Source organism: Lichenostomus cassidix, chromosome 7 (genome assembly GCF_008360975.1).
Source record: "Lichenostomus cassidix isolate B80296 chromosome 7, HeHo_3.0, whole genome shotgun sequence".
In the NCBI taxonomy this organism is placed as follows: Eukaryota; Metazoa; Chordata; class Aves; order Passeriformes; family Meliphagidae; genus Lichenostomus; species Lichenostomus cassidix.
This window is the reverse complement of record NC_139488.1, coordinates 16,793,524-16,815,616: the sequence shown is the minus strand read 5'-3', so window position 1 is coordinate 16,815,616 and position 22,093 is coordinate 16,793,524. Positions and strand designations below refer to the sequence as shown.

Genomic DNA, 22,093 nt, shown 5'->3' with positions numbered 1-22,093 from the left:
CTTCTCTTACACAGAAGGATAATAAATCCTTCACAAGAAGTTTTGTTTAGATTGCTAAAACAGGCTTTTTGGCAGTCTCCTGTTCTTCCTAAATCAGTGCTTCCACAAATGCATTAATATAGGGGGGCTGACTCTACTGCAGGAGCTCTTTAACTCCCAGCTACTTCAGCAAGAATGCCCAGAGCAACCTAATCCAGACACATTGAAAAGGTGACATCCCTTAATGGTTCACCCTTTCAAACTCTTCACATGCACTTAAATGATAAGCCAGGTCACTTTCACCATGTATTATTATACTCTGTGCAGTGCTGAAAATCTTCTGAGTGAAGCAGAAGTGGACTGGTAATGAAAGATAGTCCCATTTGTCCTGTGAGTGAGGACGGTAAGAAAGTTGTTGGAATACTGAGCCCGCTGACTCTTTCACGTGTCCATTAATGAATGGACTTCCATCCACCAACCTGAAAGGGCAGAGAAGCCTTTCCTTTGTAAAAAACATCTTGTGAAGAGTTACCTTGAGCTTGACTCAGAACTCTGGAGAAGGCAGCAATTATTATGGTTTTACAGAATAAGGTATTTTATTATGGAAGTTCATCTTCAAAACAATGTATACAGAAAATGACCGACAATCATTAAAAACACGAAAAGTTTCATGAAAACAAAAGGATGACTATTTACACTAACTTACTACCACAAACAATGAAAGACCTGAAACAGTTGGGGCAGTAAATATTCCTTTCATGTCTTGAGAGATTATTGAACAATAACTTGACATTGTACTGACACATACCAACAGGGGTTCAAGATGTTTAGATAGCCCTGACCAAGCTGTACACTGCAGGAGGCCAAAAAATCTTGGCTATACACTTATGTGAACTATGTCTCTCTGTTGTTTTAACTCGTGAAATTGATCTCTTACAGGGAACTTTAGGAAAGATGTTTCAGCATGAGAAAAACAAAACCCTCTACAAGACAATGCTTTGATATCTGAAGCAGTGATCTTATCCAGAACTATCTCAAGTGTTTGTTAGCATTTAGTGTATCCCAGGATTCATCCTCTGCTCCCCCTCACCATTGCACCTAAACAGAAATCATAATGGACAAAACCAAGAGTATCACATACTGCTTTTAAATATTTTAAAATCCGGTCTATGAATTACTGCATGTATACAAGAGGTATTTGCCAATAAGCATATTTAGACATTAAAAAAATACCTTAATGTTTATACCTAATTTACAAATACTCCAACAAAACAGAATTGATGCTGTTGGCTTTATGTAGGAAATGCTAGTTACAGAGGTTGGAAAATGGACAGCAGTACGCAATTGAGCCCTTGTTAATGGTATTCATCAAACCCCAGAAAAATTCTTGTTTGCATCTGTCCTCTACCTATCTATTTTTTTCTCTCCCTCTGCTTCTGCTTCTACTGCGTCTGCTCCTTTCTCTGTGTTCCACTTTACTGCACTTGTCCCCATAGCCATCTCTACATTTTTTCTTCTCTCTGTGTACATCTGTGCTGGGGCTTCTGGTTTCATTTTTCCTGTGCCGCTCTTCACCAGGGCTTTGACTTGGACTTCTTCTTATGTGCCTTTGCCTGGAACTGCTGTGATTTGAGCATGGGCTTCTCCTGCTCCCTTCATTCATGTTTTGGCTTCTACTATCCTTCTCCTTTCTTTCAGTCTCTCTCGTGTTGGTGCTATGGTATCTGCTTGTGGACTTTCTTTCCCCCTCACAGGAGTTCCATTTGTTGTTCTCTGCAGAACTATCTTGCTTTAAAGGCCTGTACTTCTCCCTATCTTTGTCCTTGTTACCGTGACTACTAGAGAGATCTTCATAAAGTTTTTCCTTCCTCATTTTTGCCTTTCCTTCTGAATCACTGCTGCTGCTAGCCTCTGAAAACTTGTCTTTTTTTCTTTTCTTAGAATCCATCTTCTTTTGTGCTGCTTTATCTCTGCTGTCAGTCTCGCTATCACTGCTGCTTACTGAAGTCTCACTGGAGGATGAGGAAGACGATCTCATCTTACGTTTCTTGTGTTTACTTTTGCTTTTTTTCTTTTGCTGCTTTTTCTTCTTTCTATCTTTCTTTTTCTTTTTCTTCTCTAGACGATCCAACTTCCTTTATTTTCAAAATAAAAGAGTGGCACAATCAGACATGATAAGACATCCTAGACTACAAAGTCATTGTCTTTTGAAGTTCACTACTTCTGATAAGCTACACATTAAATACATTTATTTCCATAAAAACACATTGAATTATTTTCCTTTTTCAGCAATATATTATTTAAAAACTTCTAACCTGACATTACCCATAGTATGTAATCCACAGCTGCTCCCTCAGTACAGGAGTAATACGATCTTTTTAATTCTTTAATTTTCAAAAAGATAAGTAAGAGATGTCAATTTGGGCCTTGTACTTAGTAATAAATACATTCAGAAGTGCTTTTTTTTCCTCTTGTCAGGCTGCTCTGGAGACTTTAGAAAATCATTGCTGCTTTTGTTTGTGCATTTAAAAAAGGTATTTTGAAAATGAAAATCAGTATTCACTTTCTATTAATGATGAAAAGTGAGACTAAAACATACGTCTTTGGGTTCTTTAGGCAAATAATACAGGTATTTCCAGTAACCTCTTTTTTCACAACTGTAAACTTATATTTTCTGTCTGAAAATATACAATATACAATATTCAATCATGCATTCACTGCCATTCGACTACCTTCATGTAGTTTTTATTTTGCTTTCTGTATTTATGCTCAAAAAATCAGCAATTGAATAGTGAAACTGCTTCCAGTGTATTAAAAAAATCCCTTCAGACTAGTAAAACCTAAAGGACCCAAATATTTACTAAACTTCAACTTCTGAAATACAAAGGATTATAAAAATTTCAATGTCTAGGGCCAGCAGAAGTTCAAACAAAAATAACATTTTAAATTACTCTAACTACATACACATTCCCTACTTTAAAGGAACAAAAAAAAAGTTGAGTATTTTCAGAGAATTATTTATTACATATGTGAATACCACATGCACCTACTTACTCGTGTACCTGCTTACTATTCATCTTCCCCCCACCCCAACTCCCCATATAAGTGACATCTTTTAACCTAAAAGCTTGTTTTATCTGCCTGTCTCTATGGGATCTACCAGTCAGTACTTAGTATTTTTGATTTTAAAAATTTGAGGTTATTTCAGGATAACGTTGCAAATTAAGAAAGAAAAAAACGGTCAGTCACCTAACACACAAGATCAGTTGGATAGAAGCAAAGCATGGGAACCTCATTAACTCAGACCTGCAGGGAGCAGTGAGCTGCAAACCCTGACACAAGCACAGGGTGCAGCTGGGCCAACCTTGGCCCTGGGGTGCAGGGTCAGGTTCAGTTCAGCTACAGGGAGAAGATAAACTTTGTCAAATGGTAAACCAGTAAACAAGAACACAGAACACAGAATTTTTAATCACAGAAGAAGATACTGTAAACAATGGAGTACAGAATAATATTTTTAAATAGCAACACAGCATCTTTAGTGAGCCAATTAGTATTTCAATATCCCAGTTAAATTGGAAGGATGCCCCAGTCAAAGGCATCAAAACTAGATTAAAATAAAACAAGCAGATTAAAGAATCATGCTGCATAATGCCTTTTGTGGTCAAGTGTATGTTAAACTAAGGTGATTTTCTTCTGTACTGATGGTGCTAAATGGCACCAAAGAGTTACAGTGGCAATCATGGATGGAGTCAGAATTACTGGTGATACATATCCCCTCCACTAGGTATGACACATACCTTAGAAGTTTCTGTTTTTGTTTGGTTGACAGTGATTTTAAAAATTCAACTTCGGGATCATCATCTCCTTCACTTGTAACAAACTCCTAGAAAAATGCAGTGAGACATTAGGTTCTTATATACAAAATAAATATCTTCATTCAGATTTCTGTTTTAAAAGTGATGCCTCTATGTACCTTATTTTTTCACAGACACAAATATATTTGTATTACTAAGTCAGCCTAAGACCCTTTGGTTAGAGCAGAATACCCACTACCAAGTGAAAAAGCCCAACATTCTCTCTCAGAGATGAGTAGGTGTTATAATGTGGGGGTTATACAACAGGAGTTATTACTAACATATGAAAAAATCACTGCTAGGGAAAGAAACATTTCTGAAATAGTTAATAAAAACGAGCCAATTTTGGAGCCCACGATTCCCCAGGATAAGTCACTCAATTGTTATCACGCTTGGATGAATAGGTAAGACGCTAGTCCTGCTCGAACTCAGAGTAATTTAAGCAAATTACTTTTCTGTCTCGGTTTAGTCATTAGGAAAATGGGTAACACATCTACTTCACTGTTGTGTTATTAGTCTTTAAATGTGCACAAAGTCTTCTAGCAATGCAAAATACTGTAATCATATAATCTACATACAGTAACGCAATCAGCAAAGCAAAACTACTTTGAAGACCCTGAATTCCTCAAATTATGTGCATCTGGTACACTACAGTTCTCCACAGTGATGTTTTTAATTTTAGCCGTACTCAGAAGACGAAAGAAGAAATAAAGATTAAAAAGCTCTTACAAAGAAACCCCAGCACACCTAACATAAAGCAAACATACTGGTATCACCATGATTCATTTAACAGTGCCCATATGCTACATTTTTTGGGGTACACAGCTTTTTTAAAGGCAAAGGTATATCCATCTGTGGAGACACAATGAACTGTTGATTTACTGAAGATTTCAGGACCAGCTTGCTGTCATCCCCTCTTTACTAGTGGTTTGACTATCCTGCCATATGAACAAAGGTTATTTCAAGGAGTGTATATTAATCTTTCATTTTACACTTTTATTAAAGCATCTCAATTAGTAATATACTTTGTGCAGCCTAAGTAAAGGCAATTGAACCTTTTTCACTTCCAGAAATAATAACTGAAACAATAGTGAATCAATTTAAAAAAACCCTTCAGATATAGCATTCCTGGCAGTAATTATCTGTGCATACTGCCTCAAACTTCATCCACAGGGTAGCACTGTATTACAAGTATGCAGCAGAAGCCCTAACCACCCCTTTATGAAAAATTCAATTTCTAGTCCCTCAGAAGAAGGATTTAATTTATTATATGTGATTTTAAAATAAGTAATCTATGATTCACCATTCTGTATGAAACAAAGCTGGAAAACGGTAAGTTTTCTAACATTTTTCTACTGGTATAGCTATTCAGCTTTCCTATGGATATGCATATTTGAAAACATTAAGTAACAATTCCCAAGCAATCACATTTAGATTTATAGACATTTTCAGCTTACTGGTAAAAAGATATTACCTGTGATGGATCATTTGCGGTCAAGTTTCTCCCCAGTACATTTTGTTTCAGTGCAAACCCACTGTTTCTCATCTCCGCTATTAGCTCCGAGGGGTGCATTGATGGCCCTGTTCACAAAAATCACAGTTTGAATGTATCATTTATATCTCTCTACCTTTTTTGGACTCCACAGTAGGAATTCAGCTGAAGCTTTGTTAAGTAAAATCACAGCTAAATCAACTCAATAATCTTCTGCTGAGCAAATAATCAGATATGATTTTCTAAAACAGCAGTGTGAAGATTCAGAATGGAAAATAATTGCATTTTTCTTTAAGTACAAGGGGATTCTCTTATGTAACTTTGTCATGTTGAAAACAATATATTAGATAAGGCTAGTAATATATTTTTATTATAGCAAAAAAGCACAGGAGATCTAAATAAAGCATATTAAATAAGATTCATGTGCCTCGTCTCCTTTAAAACAATGGGAAAATGCACCCCTAATATGTCACTAATAACTCACTTTTCATGACAGAAATTTTTGAACTTCAATGTGAAAGTAACACTAAAAGAATACACATGGAATGTAAATAAACATGCGAAAAATATCTAGGTCCTTACTTATTCTAGGGATCGCCAAATATACAGAGCCTCTAGCCTGTTATCTCCTCAGAGACTTCTGGTTTTATTAGCTTAAAAACCATGCTCTATTTTCCATTAGAGTAGGTGTTTGGCATTAGGCACATTATTTCTTTCTTTGCAAGCATCTAACAAGGAGTAAAATACAGGATGTATTATGTATCACTTGTATCATTCAGACTTGACTGCCTAATTTACAAACCTCGCAACTCAGGCTTTAATTGAATCCCCGTGATCATCATAACACTATGTACTTGTCTGATAAGGTACTTTTTCTTCACCCTAAATATTCACTCTCATTAGGTCACTTTCAGTACATTTTCTTCCCACTTCCTTCACTAACCTTACTGTCAATGAACTGTGTAAGGTAAATCTAAATTAAAAGGAATGTAAAACAGGTTATGGAGCACATGTTTACTATCTGTCCAGTAAACTACTGTAAATGGTAAGATTAATTAGTCTTATGAAATGTACTATCCTGCTTTGTGGTAGAAGAGTTTCTTAGTTCTGAAAACTGACAAAACTCAGATTTTTAACACAGCCAAGTATGGAAAATAAAGTGAGACTTTTGCTACAGAAAATATATGCAAAGTAATATAGTACTTTCTCAAATGAAGTAAACTTTGTCTTAGTTTTCCTGTATAATATACTACCTTGCAGAAACAAACAGGCCTACATGTAAAGCAGGAGGGAATAAAACAAAACTTTGGAAATGGTTTAAGGAGCCCTGGCATTAATGACGTTCTTTTCACAAATTCCTTATTTTGCCAGGCAAAAGAATTTTCAAATGCAAACTCACAATTAATTAATGTATATAGGCTCCAGTGTCTATATTTTTGCATATTTCAAATTCAAAACCTTTGTCTGCTTGCCCAAATCTACTCTGTCTGGAAAAAAAACCAACATAAGACAGACACCTAATGACAGAATTTGGTACCAGAATAGGCCTTGATTTGAAATGTTCATATAAAACCGCTATAAAATTCAGTCAAAAATGCTGTATGAGGAAGCCAAATGGAGACAAAGCATAGAGTCATGAAAGTAGATTTCTCCATACCAAAGAAACCAAAACACTTGACCAGCTGAAGCTTAGAATACCCCTATTATTCAAGGGCAATAAGAGCCACTGCCTAATGAAGTAACTTAACTAACTTCTTAGGTATTCCTCTTCAGCATTTCAGCATTGCACACATTTTGGTATCAATACCTAATTATTCTCATTAGTGTGATTAGATAAATAGAGGAATGCAACTTGTCCAAATCTATACAGGAGACTTGCTAACGAACTAAGACAGAAGCCCTAACTCTGTGGTTCCCTATGAGGACTACGGTCAGAATTGAGACCAGGGAGGCATGAAGGCATATTGGCCTTCAAAAGCACAATTCAAAATGGTTTTCCAGAAACAAAGCTTTTTGGCATTCTTTGTGTATAACACTGGAAATAGGTAAGCAAAATAATTTCTTCTTCTACAGAAAAAGCTTGTAATGAATGCACAACTCTATGGATTTTTGTGCATCTGCTTCCTTGTATATGAATGATGTCTAAGGGAAATTCAGGGCTCCACCTACAGTATTTTAGTTGCAACGCAGTATTACCATGATAGGGACAATTACTAAACTACTGTTATTCCTGTTTTGTGGATGTATACAAGCTGCATCAAACGTACCTATAGAAACTTGAGACTAAAGTGGTGTATGAAATAAATTATTCCTATCTTGGTCTCCCTACAGTTGTGAGGGAAACAGTAATTTATGTTCAGCCCAGCTTGTGAGGAGAAGCAGGACTCTCCAAGAAGCTTTATTAAGTACATTATTTTTACTGTAACTAAAGGTTTTAGAAAACACTAGGAAGTAAGATTCAAAAAATAAACCAACCCCATAAATGGAAGTAGAGTCAAAACTCAGTCCTATTTCACAAACCTTCTGTGTGCAGACCCCAGCCAGGCATGACATGGGCAGCTATCCAGAGCACTATGGCATCTTTGCAGTTTGAAAAACATTAACATTTTTGAGAGAATGACACAGGTGAACCTGCTCACACTTTTTTTTGAACAACTGATGCCAATGAGCTGCTTAGAAGTTCCACTGCCTGATGACAGCAAGACAGCTGTAGGGACACAGTAGGGAGAAAACAATCTATGATCTGGGAAGTCTAAAGAGACTGGTTTTTACCTGTTTTTTACCTGGTAACAAGTCCAGGCTGTTAAGTTCAATTAAAACATCATATTTGACACTGGCTGCACAGCCTAACTGCAAACCTCTATTGCTACGTACGTTCTGCAACAGAACAAGAATCAAGAAAATGTTTATTCTCATAATTAAACTCCTTTGCTTGGAACCAAAGGAATCAAATGCTAGGTGACTTTCTTCTCCCATCCACACCTCAACAGACTGCTTTTGATTTATATTTTAATGATGTTGATAAGCAGATTTGATTTTCTTTGAAATACCAGTGACAGGTTGAGGTGTCTCGGGATTCCTGGGTACAGCTATTTTTTGTGACAGCACTGAGGCTTGTAACATACTTCCTTTTGAGATGCTTTTTCACAGACTCATAAAAGATGCCTGAATCTGTGAGTAAATGATCACATTCCCATTTCCACACTACAAAATTAAGTATTTCTGCTGGCTAATGTAAATGAGAGAGATAAAACTGGTAAAAGAAACCGTAAAAACTGAACCTCACTTAGAGATTTGAAAAATGCAACTTCTCAGAAGTGTCCTTGGCTTCCCTATTAAGCAGTTAAAGTTTAAACCTTGATACCACCAGGTTGCCTCGTAACCCAAAGTGGTAAATCTTTTCAGCCTACCTTTGGCTCATGACTACACTTATGTCTTCACCCTCCAAGACTGTCAGACAAAGCAGTACTAGGCATACCTGGTATACCTATACTTCAGCTGAGTAATCAGGTGTAAAACAGATGGTAAGACTGAGCTGAGAGGCTCTCAGTTGGCTAAAATCTTTGGCTAGGATGATAGCTTATTGTTCTTGAACAGCACCCACCCACTTGCAAAGAGTCACTCCTACACCAGGCACAAAAATAATTTACCTGCTATGAAAATCAATCTCCTCATATATGCGTTCCTTACAGACTTGTGAGACTGCCTGTGAAGAAGCCAACTCTGTGACCTCATGCTCATGAAAACAGCTAGAGATGATATGCCATGAGCTGGCAGAACTTTAGATATAGGAATACTGTAAAAATAGCTGATTGCTACAACTTCTGACAACTAGTCTCTCCGCATTCTTTCATCAGCAACCTAAAAATAAGTTCAAAGTTACAATGTTTCATTATCTGTTTCTTATTCTTCCTGAAACAAGTCAAATACAGTGCCTTGCTATTTTTGAATATGACTGTCAAGGTTATTTTCTGAAATTTGCATTTTGATAGGGACAAAAACCAGAAAAAAATACCCTTTAAAACTTACCCAGACGACACTTGGTTAAAACCAAAACATTTATCTGCTTTAAAACTAATTAACAGTCCTGAAAAAGCTTTTTGCCATATAGTGTAATTAACTGCTTGTGAATATGACATTTATTTTTATGCATTAAGATAACTGACAACTTCTTACATCTTCTGTAGTTACAGGTACTTAAAATTATATTAAGGGCTTGCATTAAAAATTCTCCATAGTTAAAGACACACCAAAGGATTTTTTAAATACTTTTTGTGGCTAATATAATTCTCAAGAAACTGTGTTGTCAACCAAAGAGGTTACAGTTTCTTCCTGCTTCTTACTTTCAGCAGAAGTTCTTGCTGCATTAATTCTCTCTGTTATATTCTGTTTAAGATACTATTTAAAGATAGAATTCAGATAGCTCAGTTGACTGAAAGAGTTGGGGCACAAAATCTAGAAACTCAAAACATGCAATGAAGTGTGAAAAGAAGGATTGGAATCTTCATAAAGCACTACCCAAGTGCAACCTTAGCTTGACAGCTGTTGGTGCATCTTTATAATATTTGCACAATTAAATAAACAGAAGAGATGTAAATAGATTTTTTCTTAGGCGTATATGAGCATCAATTACACTGAGTTGCACAACAATATTGTATTAGGATTTCTATAACATATTGTAAATTTGCTTTTTTAGAAGAAAGAGTACTCCAATTTCTCATCACATAACTGAGATGAATTTAACAGAATCAGTTCTGCTTCTATTAAGCAATCTAGAGGGGAATACAATTCCAGATTTCAATTACCTCAGTGCCTACCTTACAGCAAACTCTCCCACCCCACATTAGTACCTCACTTCTGTCCCAGAGACAAGAGAAACCTATGGCTGCAGTTAATTTTCTATTTTGTCTGCACTTCTCTTAAAGCTACAGATGCAGAGAGCGTGTAACACTGCATTGTTGCCAGAATGCTTCATCTAGGAGGCAGGGGCACCCTTAGAGCAATGCCAGCTGTAATACACCATCTAGCAGGCCTCCGTTAAAATGTGTAAAGCACATTTTCCAAATTATTCAATATAAAGGAACAGTATGCTAAAACATCTTTTCATAACAACTGTGATTAAATACCACTTTTTCTGCAACAGCTTCAGTGGCAGTGAGGACAGACCATAATGTTATGTTTGCCAGTATCACCAAAAATAGCAATTTTACTTCCACCTACTCATGATGCATAGTCTTGACAGTATTTGCCCAATTTACTGATAAAAGCTTTCACTACTGTCACCAATGGAGATAAGCAAACTGAATTATTCTTTACAATCAATCAAGTAAATTGGATTTTTATTGTGGACTACATATGGAAAGCAAAGATCTAAGAAACAGTAATACTGTAAACATTGTTGCCATCTATGGCAGGAGAAATTACAGTAACCAGTTGTAATTACATTGTGGCTGCAGTTACAGAACTATATGATATTTAAGGTTGCATGTATGTTTTGTTTTGTATTCTAGGTATTGTTATGAAATTAAATAGACTACACTATATAAAAGTTACTGGAAAATGCAATAGATTCTTCATGGTGCTATTTTAATTGCAACTATTTACCTTTATTGTAACTAATGCTCATTTTGTGTATCATCAAAACAGAGTATTTAGAATACGGCTTTTCTAGACCTTCCCCTTTCTGAGAATGTGTTCTGGCATGGGATATCTTTTAGCTTACAGATGTGATAATTCTAATCTAAAAACATCACCATCATCAACACCATCCCACTTGTCCTGACTTGGTAAGAGAGAGGTAATTTATATGAATATAAACACAAACACAGCACATGTGATTATCGGCTATCAATTTACCAGTATATACCACACTCAGTGAACTCCATGCTACCATGCTTAAAAATTAATTTATGAATCAAGGACAAGATACTCTCAAGGCTTCCCCTTTATTGCTACACATTTTTTGTTAACCAAGTAGGCCTAAAGCATGTTGTCTTCATCCTTTCTTATATGCAGCTTGGACCACATGAAGCAGTAACTCCTCCAAACTGACATTTATTTGGTATTCTACATAACAGTGCTACTAAAGCCACACTTTGCTGTGGAAAAATAGATAAATACTTAGGGAGTACATAAACATCTCTTTCAAACTAACTAGCCTTTAGAAAACCATTCTGCTGGTGGGTTTTAGTCTAGCACACAACCACATGAAGCATGAATATACTCTGAATTCAGAATGCTGCCTTTTCTGGGTGGTAGCAAAGACATAACATACGATACAATGCTCTTCAGGTTTTGCTTATAAGTGAAACTAACTTTAAAATTAGAATAGATGGTTTTGTCAATACATCCTTATACTTTCTTGTTCTGTCCGCTGAGTTTTCTACGGCTTTTGTTAATATGGCTTAAAAGGAAATTGAGCAAAAATGGAAAAAAATTACAGACTAAACTTAATCACACTCCATACTCTATGAACTTTTACTGAGGTCATGACAGAGATGGGAGTAGATACTTATTTTATCTACAGGACAAAGGACTATTATCAAAATTATGTGATCATGGCACACAGTAAATTTATGTTGCCTCCACTAATTCAGAATCAATCATCTTTTACTGATAATTTTTCCATCTATTTCAGAGATGAGTGCATTCAGACCATATTTACACTTCAAGGCAACTGCTGCAGTTGGCATTGAGAGAAATCAATGACTAAAACCTCTGGCTTTTAATTAGCTCTTCTTCACAGGGTCTGCAGTTTAACTGTATTTAACACTTTAGCACAGAATTTCAGTGTAATTTGCCATGCTTTTGTGATATGGTATCTCAGAGAAACCTGAGTTTCCATTTTACCTTTTTGGAGTAGTAAAAACCATTTAACATTATCAAACTGCTATTGGAATCCATATTTATTGCTTAAATGCTAAGCACAAAACTTCTAATAGAATCTGTATTTTATGCATTCACACCAAATACCAAGGCTTCTGAAACATAAATGGAGGATTATTCTAAAATGTGACAGTTCTTAAACTGTGTGAAGATTTAGTTAAGGTTCCTACTGTTCACAATCAAAGGTCTCAGCTGCAGATCATAAAGGAAGGTTTCACACACTGTATGTTTCTCCAGATGACCATTTATACAAATATTCACAGTTAACATATTCAAATACCTTTTCTTTGTTATTACAGATTAAAGAGAACATAAAAAAAAATTCCTGCCTTCCCAATACAATGCAGACTTTTCTCTGTCGGGAAACAAGGTACCATATTTGTCACTGGAAAACTGCAGTGAGATACAGACATAATGTAAAATAAACATAGATTTCCTTTTTTGCTGTCTCTTGTGACTGGTAATTTCAATGATCACTATGGAAAGGTATTTCACGTAAAAGCTAAAGATCAATGGAACACACTAAGTCACAGAGAGATGGAAAAGGCACCCACAGTTAGTTTAGGGGCACTCAGGTGATGAAAAGAGAGGGTGCAAACCCCAGAACTGGCTAATGAGCCTTTAGAAGGCTGCACCTGCCCAGACATGCCTGGACTGGCTTTACCTTGGTAGACCATAAGACACTAGGTACACATACATGTTGCTCCACTAGACTTTTACCATTATTTGCCTGAATTTTCCACAACAGGCTAAGCACTTTACAGTACATTTTTCTTAGTAATTCCATGGCATGGATCACATATGGAGCCAGTCAGCTGTAAGACGTTCAAAGTAGTCCACAGCAGAGGATGCCCAGCACCCTCCAGGCTTAGCTTTCATAGGCCAAAAGTATAAGAACATCTTTTAATCTTTCCATCCCACTTCTAACTATGCTATTCATACAATTTGAGACACTAGCCTCACTTCCTAAGATAGTAATACCTTTCTTCATAAGAAAGTAATAGATCCATAGGGGGCTCTTTGTTCTAAAAAACATACAACAGTTGTAAGCATTCAAGCTTTCATAACTTTTTAGTAATCCCTCCCCCCACCTGCCCAAGCCATCATCGAACAGAATAGATTGCTTGCAGGGAAGAAGGGAAAGGAAAAAAAAGAAAAGAAAGGTATTCAGTTTGCCCTAACTTCACCTGACCAAAAAAGCTGCAAGCAATTTTGAAGTGAAATAACAGTATTATTTCCAAACATTTTGCACAGGACACCTAATGATCTCTGTTCCAATCAAGTCAGTGGCTTTTCAGGATTCACAAAAAAACCTCACAAACCCCAACAGATACTGTTGGTTAATGATAAAAAAGGACTGAAGAAACAGGCAAACTTTTAGATGCTAGTGATCTGAGTTTTTTGCTGGTATGCATTCCTTATTTTACACATGCATATATGCACATTGACGTGTAAAGTCAGAAGCACAACCAGTATTTTCATCTTGTCTGAACTTTAAAAGTTAGGATTTAATCAGTAAAACACCCTGTAAATCAGTTTAGCCCAAAGAAGCATTTTGATTGCCTAATTTACCTTTGTAAAGGAGAAATAAATCTTCTAAGTTGGTCTCCGTAAGCCTCACAGCTGGAACATTCTAACACCACTTTGCAGTTTCCAGTGATCAAAGTAAGTTACTTTATATCTAAAACTAAGAATTTCATAATAGAAATAATGCAACACCAGGCGGTGCAGTTATCATGCAATAATTACACTCCTGGGAGATTACAGACAGGGCTGTACCCCAGGGGTGTGATTATCCCATGATAACCACATCCACTGAAATTGCCTTATTGCAAAAATAATCTCTATTCACCGGTGAGATATTGTTCAATAGGTGCTTTTTTAATGGTAAGATTATTATTTTTTTGGTATGAATTACCAGCTAGATTAGTAAAATGGTCCCAGAAGCAAAATAACCAAGTGACCATGCCCAAGTTAAGGTACTGATTGTAACTATTTTTGTTTGCCAAAGCACTGCAATGTATGTCAGATCTTGAAAGACAGGAGAGCACAGTTCTGTGCCACAGACACACTCTGCCCCGCAGCAGTTTCACTGGGGAAAACTGAAGTCTGTGACTGGTCTCTGCATACAAAATATTCAACACTGAATCCAAAACAGCAATTGCCAATCAGTTTTATGTGTCAAGAGGAATATTACAACATAGTCTTCACATAAGATTAAAATACAGCTATTCTTCTGCTGAAATGACAGAATCACAGCGTATAAAATTTACGGGAAAGAAAAAGACTATATTGGATATGATATGGGAGAAAAAGAACCTCAGTTAATAACTCTTCTTTTTCATTATGGAGAACCAGAGCTTTAGATAAGTCAACTAAATCAGACACGACTTTCACTTTCATTTATTTGCAGTCAAACATTTCCTCTGATACTGAAAATAGAGTCTGAGTCCAAATAAGATATTTTGTTTTGTTTTTTCTGAAGCAGGAAAAAATTAGAACAAAACACAAACTGAACTTGTATCAAGACCTGCTACAAGTCTTTGACAGGGAAGCCAGACCATTTTTTAAAACCTGCTTCTGCAGAAATGAGTGATGCCAGTGTCCTTAGCATATCAGATTCAGAACCATGGGGCCCAGTGCTCCCATGCACTGATAGGGCAGAGATTCATCACCTGCCAGGATTCTTGGCAGCACATGGACCAAAGACTTCCAGTACTGTGCTGATGCATGGTGTGCTCTAGCAAGGGAGAATATCTGCAAAATTTGAAGAATTCTAACCTAAATTTAGGTAGTGTAACTACCACGCACTGCCTAAAAAAATTATTCCATTCAATTTGCATGAAAAGGATGTAAGATTGACTTCTATTACAATGAAGAGATTATAAATCAGAAGAGATAAAACACTACCAAATAAGTAACTTCAAAGCAATAGAGTTCTTTTCAAAGAATATAAAACAATTCCAAAAATTTGCTCTTTAAAAAGAAACTGTTTCAATTATTTACAACTTAAATTTGGCCCTTCTAATACTATTAATTTCATAAATTAATTGGAATCCTCGTACACTGACTACTGCACTAAAATTTTACTCTGGTTTCACTTTTCTCATTATATCTGTATTTCTCAGCTGTACTCTTTCATTTATGAGACAATATTTGTATTTCAATTTCCTGAAACACGAGCTAGAAAGATTTTTTCACCTACTTTCTAAATATGACAATACTTCCTGACCTTTGAAAGTATTATATGCTCTAAAAATTTAGCCCAACATTTTTCAACTCTTTGAGAGTTCATTGCAAACATATTTTTGCACATTGAGCTATTAAAAAGCCTAGTCAAATAAATTTAATACACATTCCAGACCTGCTATATACTAGCAGAGATCACTGCCTATCTTTGAAATCCCTATTCATTGCTCTGTTCAGAGGCAGGTGTTTTAACCCCTACATTTTAGAAACAAACAAACAGCTTCAGAAAAACCAAATGAACTTTACCTGACCTTAGAAGCCAAGCAGTTTTGTACATTTTTTTCCCCCTCTGGTGCTGACAATCACGATAAATGAGAACTGTGGACTACATACATGCTTTTTACCAGCTTTCTAAGCATGAGGAGACACTTGTGACATGTGGAGGAGGGAGTAGTTGGGAAGCAATTTACATGCAATTCAACGTGTTTCAAGTGCAAGGGAATTTTTAAACCTAACCATCAATTCACAAAACTCAGAACTGTTTCATAAAAAGATGATCTCATAAAAAGTCTCTGTCACTTCCAAAGCAGTATTTTCTGGAGTTCTAGCCAGTCTAAAGAACAGTGTGGCAATGGACATTTTTGCGGTACTATAAAGCAATAAAAATAATCAGGAATTTAGCCTAGAAAGCAGTTTAGGAGTGCATGCAATTACTGAAAAAGAGAAGCAGGAAGAAACAGAGCTTGAGGAGATGTATTGCAACAGATTGTAGAGCAACAGAAGAAGATTCTTGCAGGTGGAAACAGAGCTACCTGAGGATCTGCAGCATTGTAACAACTGGGCAGAACTCTCAGCAATGCAAATTACTTACTCCCATCCCAGCCAACATAGGACTGCTGTCAGGGTTTCAATACAAAATCTTTTTTTAAAAAATATGTGGCATAAATTGTAACATACCATGTGGATGAATTGAGTCATAAGAGAAGCAGTGAATTCAAGAATTTGTGTTCTCACTTAACTGTAGTGCTTCATTTACACACATTTCCAGAAGTCATCAAAGGAGTGTAATTTAACTTGCTATTAAATCAGATGAAGTTTTAGAAAAGTTGATAAAAGAATTGTACTCCTGAGGCTAGAAAAAGCAGACAACCTTTTATCTGATGTTGTAATTAATATTACCACTTTCTCTAAGCCTCGTATTTGCTATTATATCAAGAACTTTAAACTTTACCTACAGTGTTTTTACATAGTTTCCCTGTAAGAAAAGAGAAAGTAGCAGTATCATTACAGCTGACTATTCAAATCCAAGAACAGTGTCTAAGAAATTATATATACAAATCCTGATCTGTCGCCCACCCCTATTGCCTAAAAATCCTTCCTCAGCCTACAAAAGAGTCTAAGCTCAGCACAGCACACTGTCTTCTAAGTTCCAGAGTAGAAAATGAGAGGGCACTGGCACAGTCTGAGAACGTCTAAGTACTTTTACATCACTTTCCTTCATGCAAAATTCATCATATATACTAAATACTCTCTTTAGGCTTAGAAAGATGGTTTGAAAAGCTATCCGGGGGACATCCTTTCAAGTGAGGAACACCCACATCAGTCAAACATTACCTACACCTAGGTACTTAGTTCAGTAAGGTTTGAAAAAAGCAGTTATTCTTCTACTGACATTGCAAAGTGTCTGAATTACACTCTAATGAATATTAAGGACTGCATATTCAAGTTTTTGCAAGCTTGTACAAATATTTTCTGCTTTCTCAACCAAACACCTAAAATTTACCCCCATCATTTGAACTGAGGTGTGGACAGTGAGTTTTGTGACACAAATGCATATCTGACATGCAAGAGCTGCACAATATAATTCTACCCCAACAAATGCTCTGAGCACAATTTTTTCTAAGATAAGAATCAGGCAAGAAAGTGATTTAATTTTGTAACCTACTGAATAGAAAGGCTGAGCAAGTCAACTACAGCATGAGTAATACAATGGCATAATCATCAGACAATGCCTAAAAAGAAAGGAGAGTAAGAGGCACCACTTGCTTTAACTCCACTCTGCCAGGCCTCATCCCAAAGAAACTATGTATCTAAGTGACCCTATTCTGAAAAGCAAGATTGTTGGTAGGCTAAATATGTAACAAAACTAAGAGCTGCTAGATAAAATCGATAACCTGAAGAAAGGCAGAAGAAAAGCAGATGCCATCAAGCGTGGAACTGTAATGGTATCCCTGCAAAATCCAATGCACAGCACGTGACTTTAAAGCACAGTACAGCAAGCCTGAAGACTCATCTACACGACCTGATGTGTCTTTAACATGCCCCTATTTTAAGAAACTTAAAAGCATTACAAACTTGGGTCAACTCACAGAAACCAAAGTACTCTAGGCAAAACAATTTTCAATTTAAATGTTTATAACCACTTCTAATCTAGCACTAACTGTTGTGTGACTTCAAGTAACAGGAAAGCTAACAGAAGAAAAAGAATTGTAGTTCAAGAAGCAACAAGAAGCCAGATGAAAGGAAACCAGGCATTTGGAAATCTAGGTTTCAAATGCTTGTCCACTTACAGAAACATGATTACATATTAAAAAAACCCACAAACCTCTCCTTTTTACCAAGTGATTAACAAAGATATAGTGATATATTCCAGCTTATCCAAGCAGTTCCCTTGAATTTGAACTGGGACCATCTTTGACAATCCACTCATTTTGTGGTGACACAAATTTTGTCATTCTGGTATAAAGTCTTGTTGCAGCTTCGCAGTTTGCGGCACATATAGGACCAAAGCAATATGGAATCTTTTTAAATGCATTACTAATTAGAAAATGAGGTCCCTGCAATTTGAAATAATTAACTCAAAATTGTGGATCCTACATTTGGAGTTACCTGTTTTCCAGGTTTCATCAACTCATAGAAATACGATAAACTTAAACCTTCTAAAATTCAACATGATGAGCTTTGCTCATATATCTAACCAGAACCCTTAAGAACCAACGACTGCCTACCTGAACCATCACTGGAGACTGAACTTGCATTGATTCCAGAAAGGCCAAATAAGGGACATTCTCGATCAGTGTTTATATGACCCCACTTGTGGCATTTAATGCATCTCACATTCCGCACCTAAAGGCAACAAAGCCAATTGACACAATTTAGTCAACAATACAGCCTAACATGGACAGAAATGTCTGTGTTATTAGGCATAAGAGCTTTTAAACTCACTGGAAAAGAGATGACAAAATTAAGAGAGTCCATGTGAATGTTCTGCAGTTAGACAACATTTGAAATACACCCAAGACATCCACAGAGTGAAAGTTAAGTAACTTGCCTGGATACCAAATGGCTGATCTCTGATATTCATATCATCTTTAGCATATCTGTTACACAAACACAAAAGAAAACAAATACTCAATTCACTATTTTTTTTTTTTTTGAAACATCATATACAAAACTACCCTTTGTTGTTAAGTGTGAACCCATTTCAGGGGTATAATTCTTGCAAACACTGTTTTTAATGCATTTTCAAATATGGATGTAAAAGTCAAACAAAAATAAAGCTGAGCAAGGAAACAGTTCCAGGTTTACAGGTTTTACTAATTACAGGTCAGGACATGACAAGATCACACAAGTAACTTGCTCAAAAATAAAATAGGAAAAAAAGGAGAAAAAAAGAAAAGTATATGAAAGGTAAATCAAATGAAAAAAATTTACTCAGACAAAATCCAGATATCTTACTTTTCTCGAGGGGCAACTTTTTGCCATTCAAATTTGTATTCCGTCTCTCCTTCTTGCTATAGAACAGAAAACATGGTAAGTTTGAATTTTTTCAGAATTCCTTTTAAGTAAGACGAATACTTTAAATAATGATGCAATGAAATACCTCTTTTGTTTCCTCTTTGAATTTTCAGAAAGCATGCAAAGAAAAGAAATGACGCATTAATTATATACATAAAATGCAGATGATATCCCTCCCCTAAGCTAAAGACAAAATACTTTATGGTTTATACTAATCAATAGTGCAAATACTCAGGAAGCAGCTTTATTTAGAGTGCCCTTACAAATAACCAGCCTCTAGTATACAGCTACAAATGCTGTAAATCTAGAATCATCTTCTAAAGCTACACTGATTTGTTACACTAATAAAAAATGAAACATTTTTTGCAAGGGTAGCAACAATACTTACTTTTAAGATATTTAAATTAAAAAGTTTAGCAAAAATTGCTACTTTAAAATTGCATTTCCTCTAAGCTTAAGAGATTATTACTATTAGAGCTTCTAATGTTAAATAATTGCAAAACTTGCTCTACAGGAATGAGTTCATTCAAGCATTTCCAAGTGATTTTGTGCAAATGGGAAAGACGCATTTTAAAAGAAACATGTTTTCTCTTAGAGGGAATATATTTTATTAGTTCTGCACTTACATTCAGATCTTGCTAAAATTAAGTGATTGATATGAGTGTCTCACAGGTACTTAGTAACTTCCATTTATGAGACTACTAAACAGTCATAGATTCACCAGAAACAGGTCAGGCAGCATTTCTGACTTCTGAATCTCAGTATTTATTATTTTTATAACTTCTGATAATTAATCTATTGCTCTGGTATTTCCTATCTTTGACAAGCATCAAGCTGAATTATGGGCTTAACTTTTAAACAAAAGCCATCTGCTATTTCTATAGAGGAGAGTAGGCCAAAATACAGGTTTGTGTTGTCTGAGTCATTGTCTTGATAAGGTCTAGTCCCCCTCATCCAATGGCTTTATAATTGGCTAAAGAAACACCCTTGGTCAAGGACAGAACTCATGCTGTTTCCAGTAAAGATATTTTATTTGTTTTTTCCCTTCACATTGAACTGTTGCTTAGAAGAATCTCAATGATTCTCTTTGAAAGAAATTAAAGTTTTGTGAGAACAAAATAATTGCACTACGTATATATGCATATTCCCACAGAAAGAATGAAAAAAACATATCTCTTATCATTACCTCACCGTGAACACGTTATTTTAAAATAAAACACATTGTGCTTATTTCTTCAGAAGGTTTTTAGCTTTGCAGTACTGTCCGCCCACAATCAGGAAGCTGCAATACCTTTCTTTGCTCCAGGTGGGGCCTCGTACATGAAATTAAGACCATTCTTCACACGTTCATCACCCATAAGCAACCTAAATAAAAAGGGCAGTTTGGGGTGTTACACACAAAACAGTCACATTGATAACACAAAAAAAAGAGAACTGTGCAGTATGAAATTGTTGTGATAACTAGCATTTTTTCATTTGTTAATGCGAGTAACAAAATCTGAGTATTTGCACTAACCTGAGAGACCAGTCAGTGCTATTCCTGCTCCACTGTGTACTAAAAATCACACATTTCAATCTCAAGTGAAATGTAACATGTCCAGAGTTATAAAAAACAGATTTCTGTGCAATACAAATGTATTCTCATACAAGGTTACCTACTGTTCTGTGCAACGTAACATATTTTGAAATTAATTAGAAGACATGCACAAAGCACTTCGAAGAAGTTCTTGTGACTTCTGCTTAATCAGACATCACTTAATGAGTCACTGTCCTCTCCTACTACTATAGTCAATGGGAGACAATCCTTCAAATTGCTCACAGCAATATGAGCTTCACTACCACAAGGCAGTAGGAAGTGTGTCATCTTAAGCCAATTCTCACCTATTATCATAGGATTCCTGTTCTTTCAGATACTGTTGCATTAATTCTTCTTGTTTCTTCTTATCATACGAGATTTTCTGTTCTGCCATCCATACCTAGTTAAAATAATTAAGTTTCTACTTTAAACAAACACAAAAATTATTGCAAAATATATTAATATATAAATAAGTGGCTTACTTAATTGAAATGCTAAACGAGCAATGATCACCATTCTAATCACATAAAAGACATTATTTTCATCCAGTATTTTAACAAATGAACTTTCCACAGCAGTAATATTGACAAACTCCAAATCCCAGCAACATTTACACACTGAAAAGACAGGAGAAAATTTGGAAACTGCAAAAGAAAAGTAGGCTCGGCAAAGCCCCTGGAGATGCCACTGTGTGCCCTGCAGTGACCCTTCCTCGGCGGAGGCTCCACAGAGCCAAGCCCAGGTCCCCTCGGGGGTTCCCGGCATGGGCCACAGCTCTGGGTGACACCCGCACCCAGGCCGAGGCAGGTGTGAATAGGGAAAGCATGGGCACACCGGCACAGGCGGAGTTTTCCTGGACGGGGTATGATGCCCATTTATCCTGAGAATCAAGTGCTGAAGAGCCTCAACCAGGAAAACGCGACAGTCGTACACACCTGGCATCAAGAGAACTCTAAGCTTCAAGTATTTCTTAACTATTTTCCGTGCCTCCTCATTCTCCTCTGCCCCGGCGCCATCCCAGGCAGGTGAGGAGTACTGCTCGGCCGCTGCGCTGCCCAGAGCCCGTCCGTCCCTCTGCGGCCCCCTCACCTTTTTGATGTTGGACTTGGAGGCGGGGTGGAAATCCTTCTTGCACATGAAGTTGGCGAACGACTTCCCCATGGCGGCGGCGGGGCGGGAGCCACCGGCTCCCTCAGGGACAGGGACAGGGACAGCGGCAGGGACAGCGGCAGGGACACGGACGGAGCGCGGCGGGGCCGCCTCGGCCGGGCCTTCCGGGTCGGCGGGTGGCTCTTCCGCGGCGCCGCAGCCCCGCCCCGC

The 22,093-nt window shown here is 36.7% G+C and overlaps 1 protein-coding gene across 2 annotated transcripts; it reads right to left on the bottom strand.

Annotated features, from left to right (window-relative positions):
- Positions 1-547: 547 nt before the first annotated feature.
- Positions 548-22,060, bottom strand: CIRSR (corepressor of RBPJ and splicing regulator). 2 transcript variants are annotated; one of them, XM_085066424.1, is made up of 10 exons: positions 21,863-22,060; positions 21,079-21,173; positions 20,489-20,562; positions 19,283-19,296; positions 19,138-19,193; positions 18,731-18,779; positions 18,408-18,525; positions 5,308-5,414; positions 3,777-3,862; positions 548-2,114 (listed from the first exon to the last, which is right to left on the bottom strand). In XM_085066424.1, exons 1-10 carry the CDS (start codon positions 21,932-21,934, stop codon positions 1,388-1,390), a joined length of 1,398 nt encoding a protein of 465 aa, XP_084922550.1. In that variant the 5' UTR covers positions 21,935-22,060; the 3' UTR covers positions 548-1,387. The 2 variants fall into 2 exon arrangements, with proteins under 2 accessions (XP_084922550.1, XP_084922552.1); XM_085066426.1 differs by lacking the exon at positions 19,283-19,296 and having other exon boundaries at positions 21,863-21,907.
- Positions 22,061-22,093: the final 33 nt, after the last annotated feature.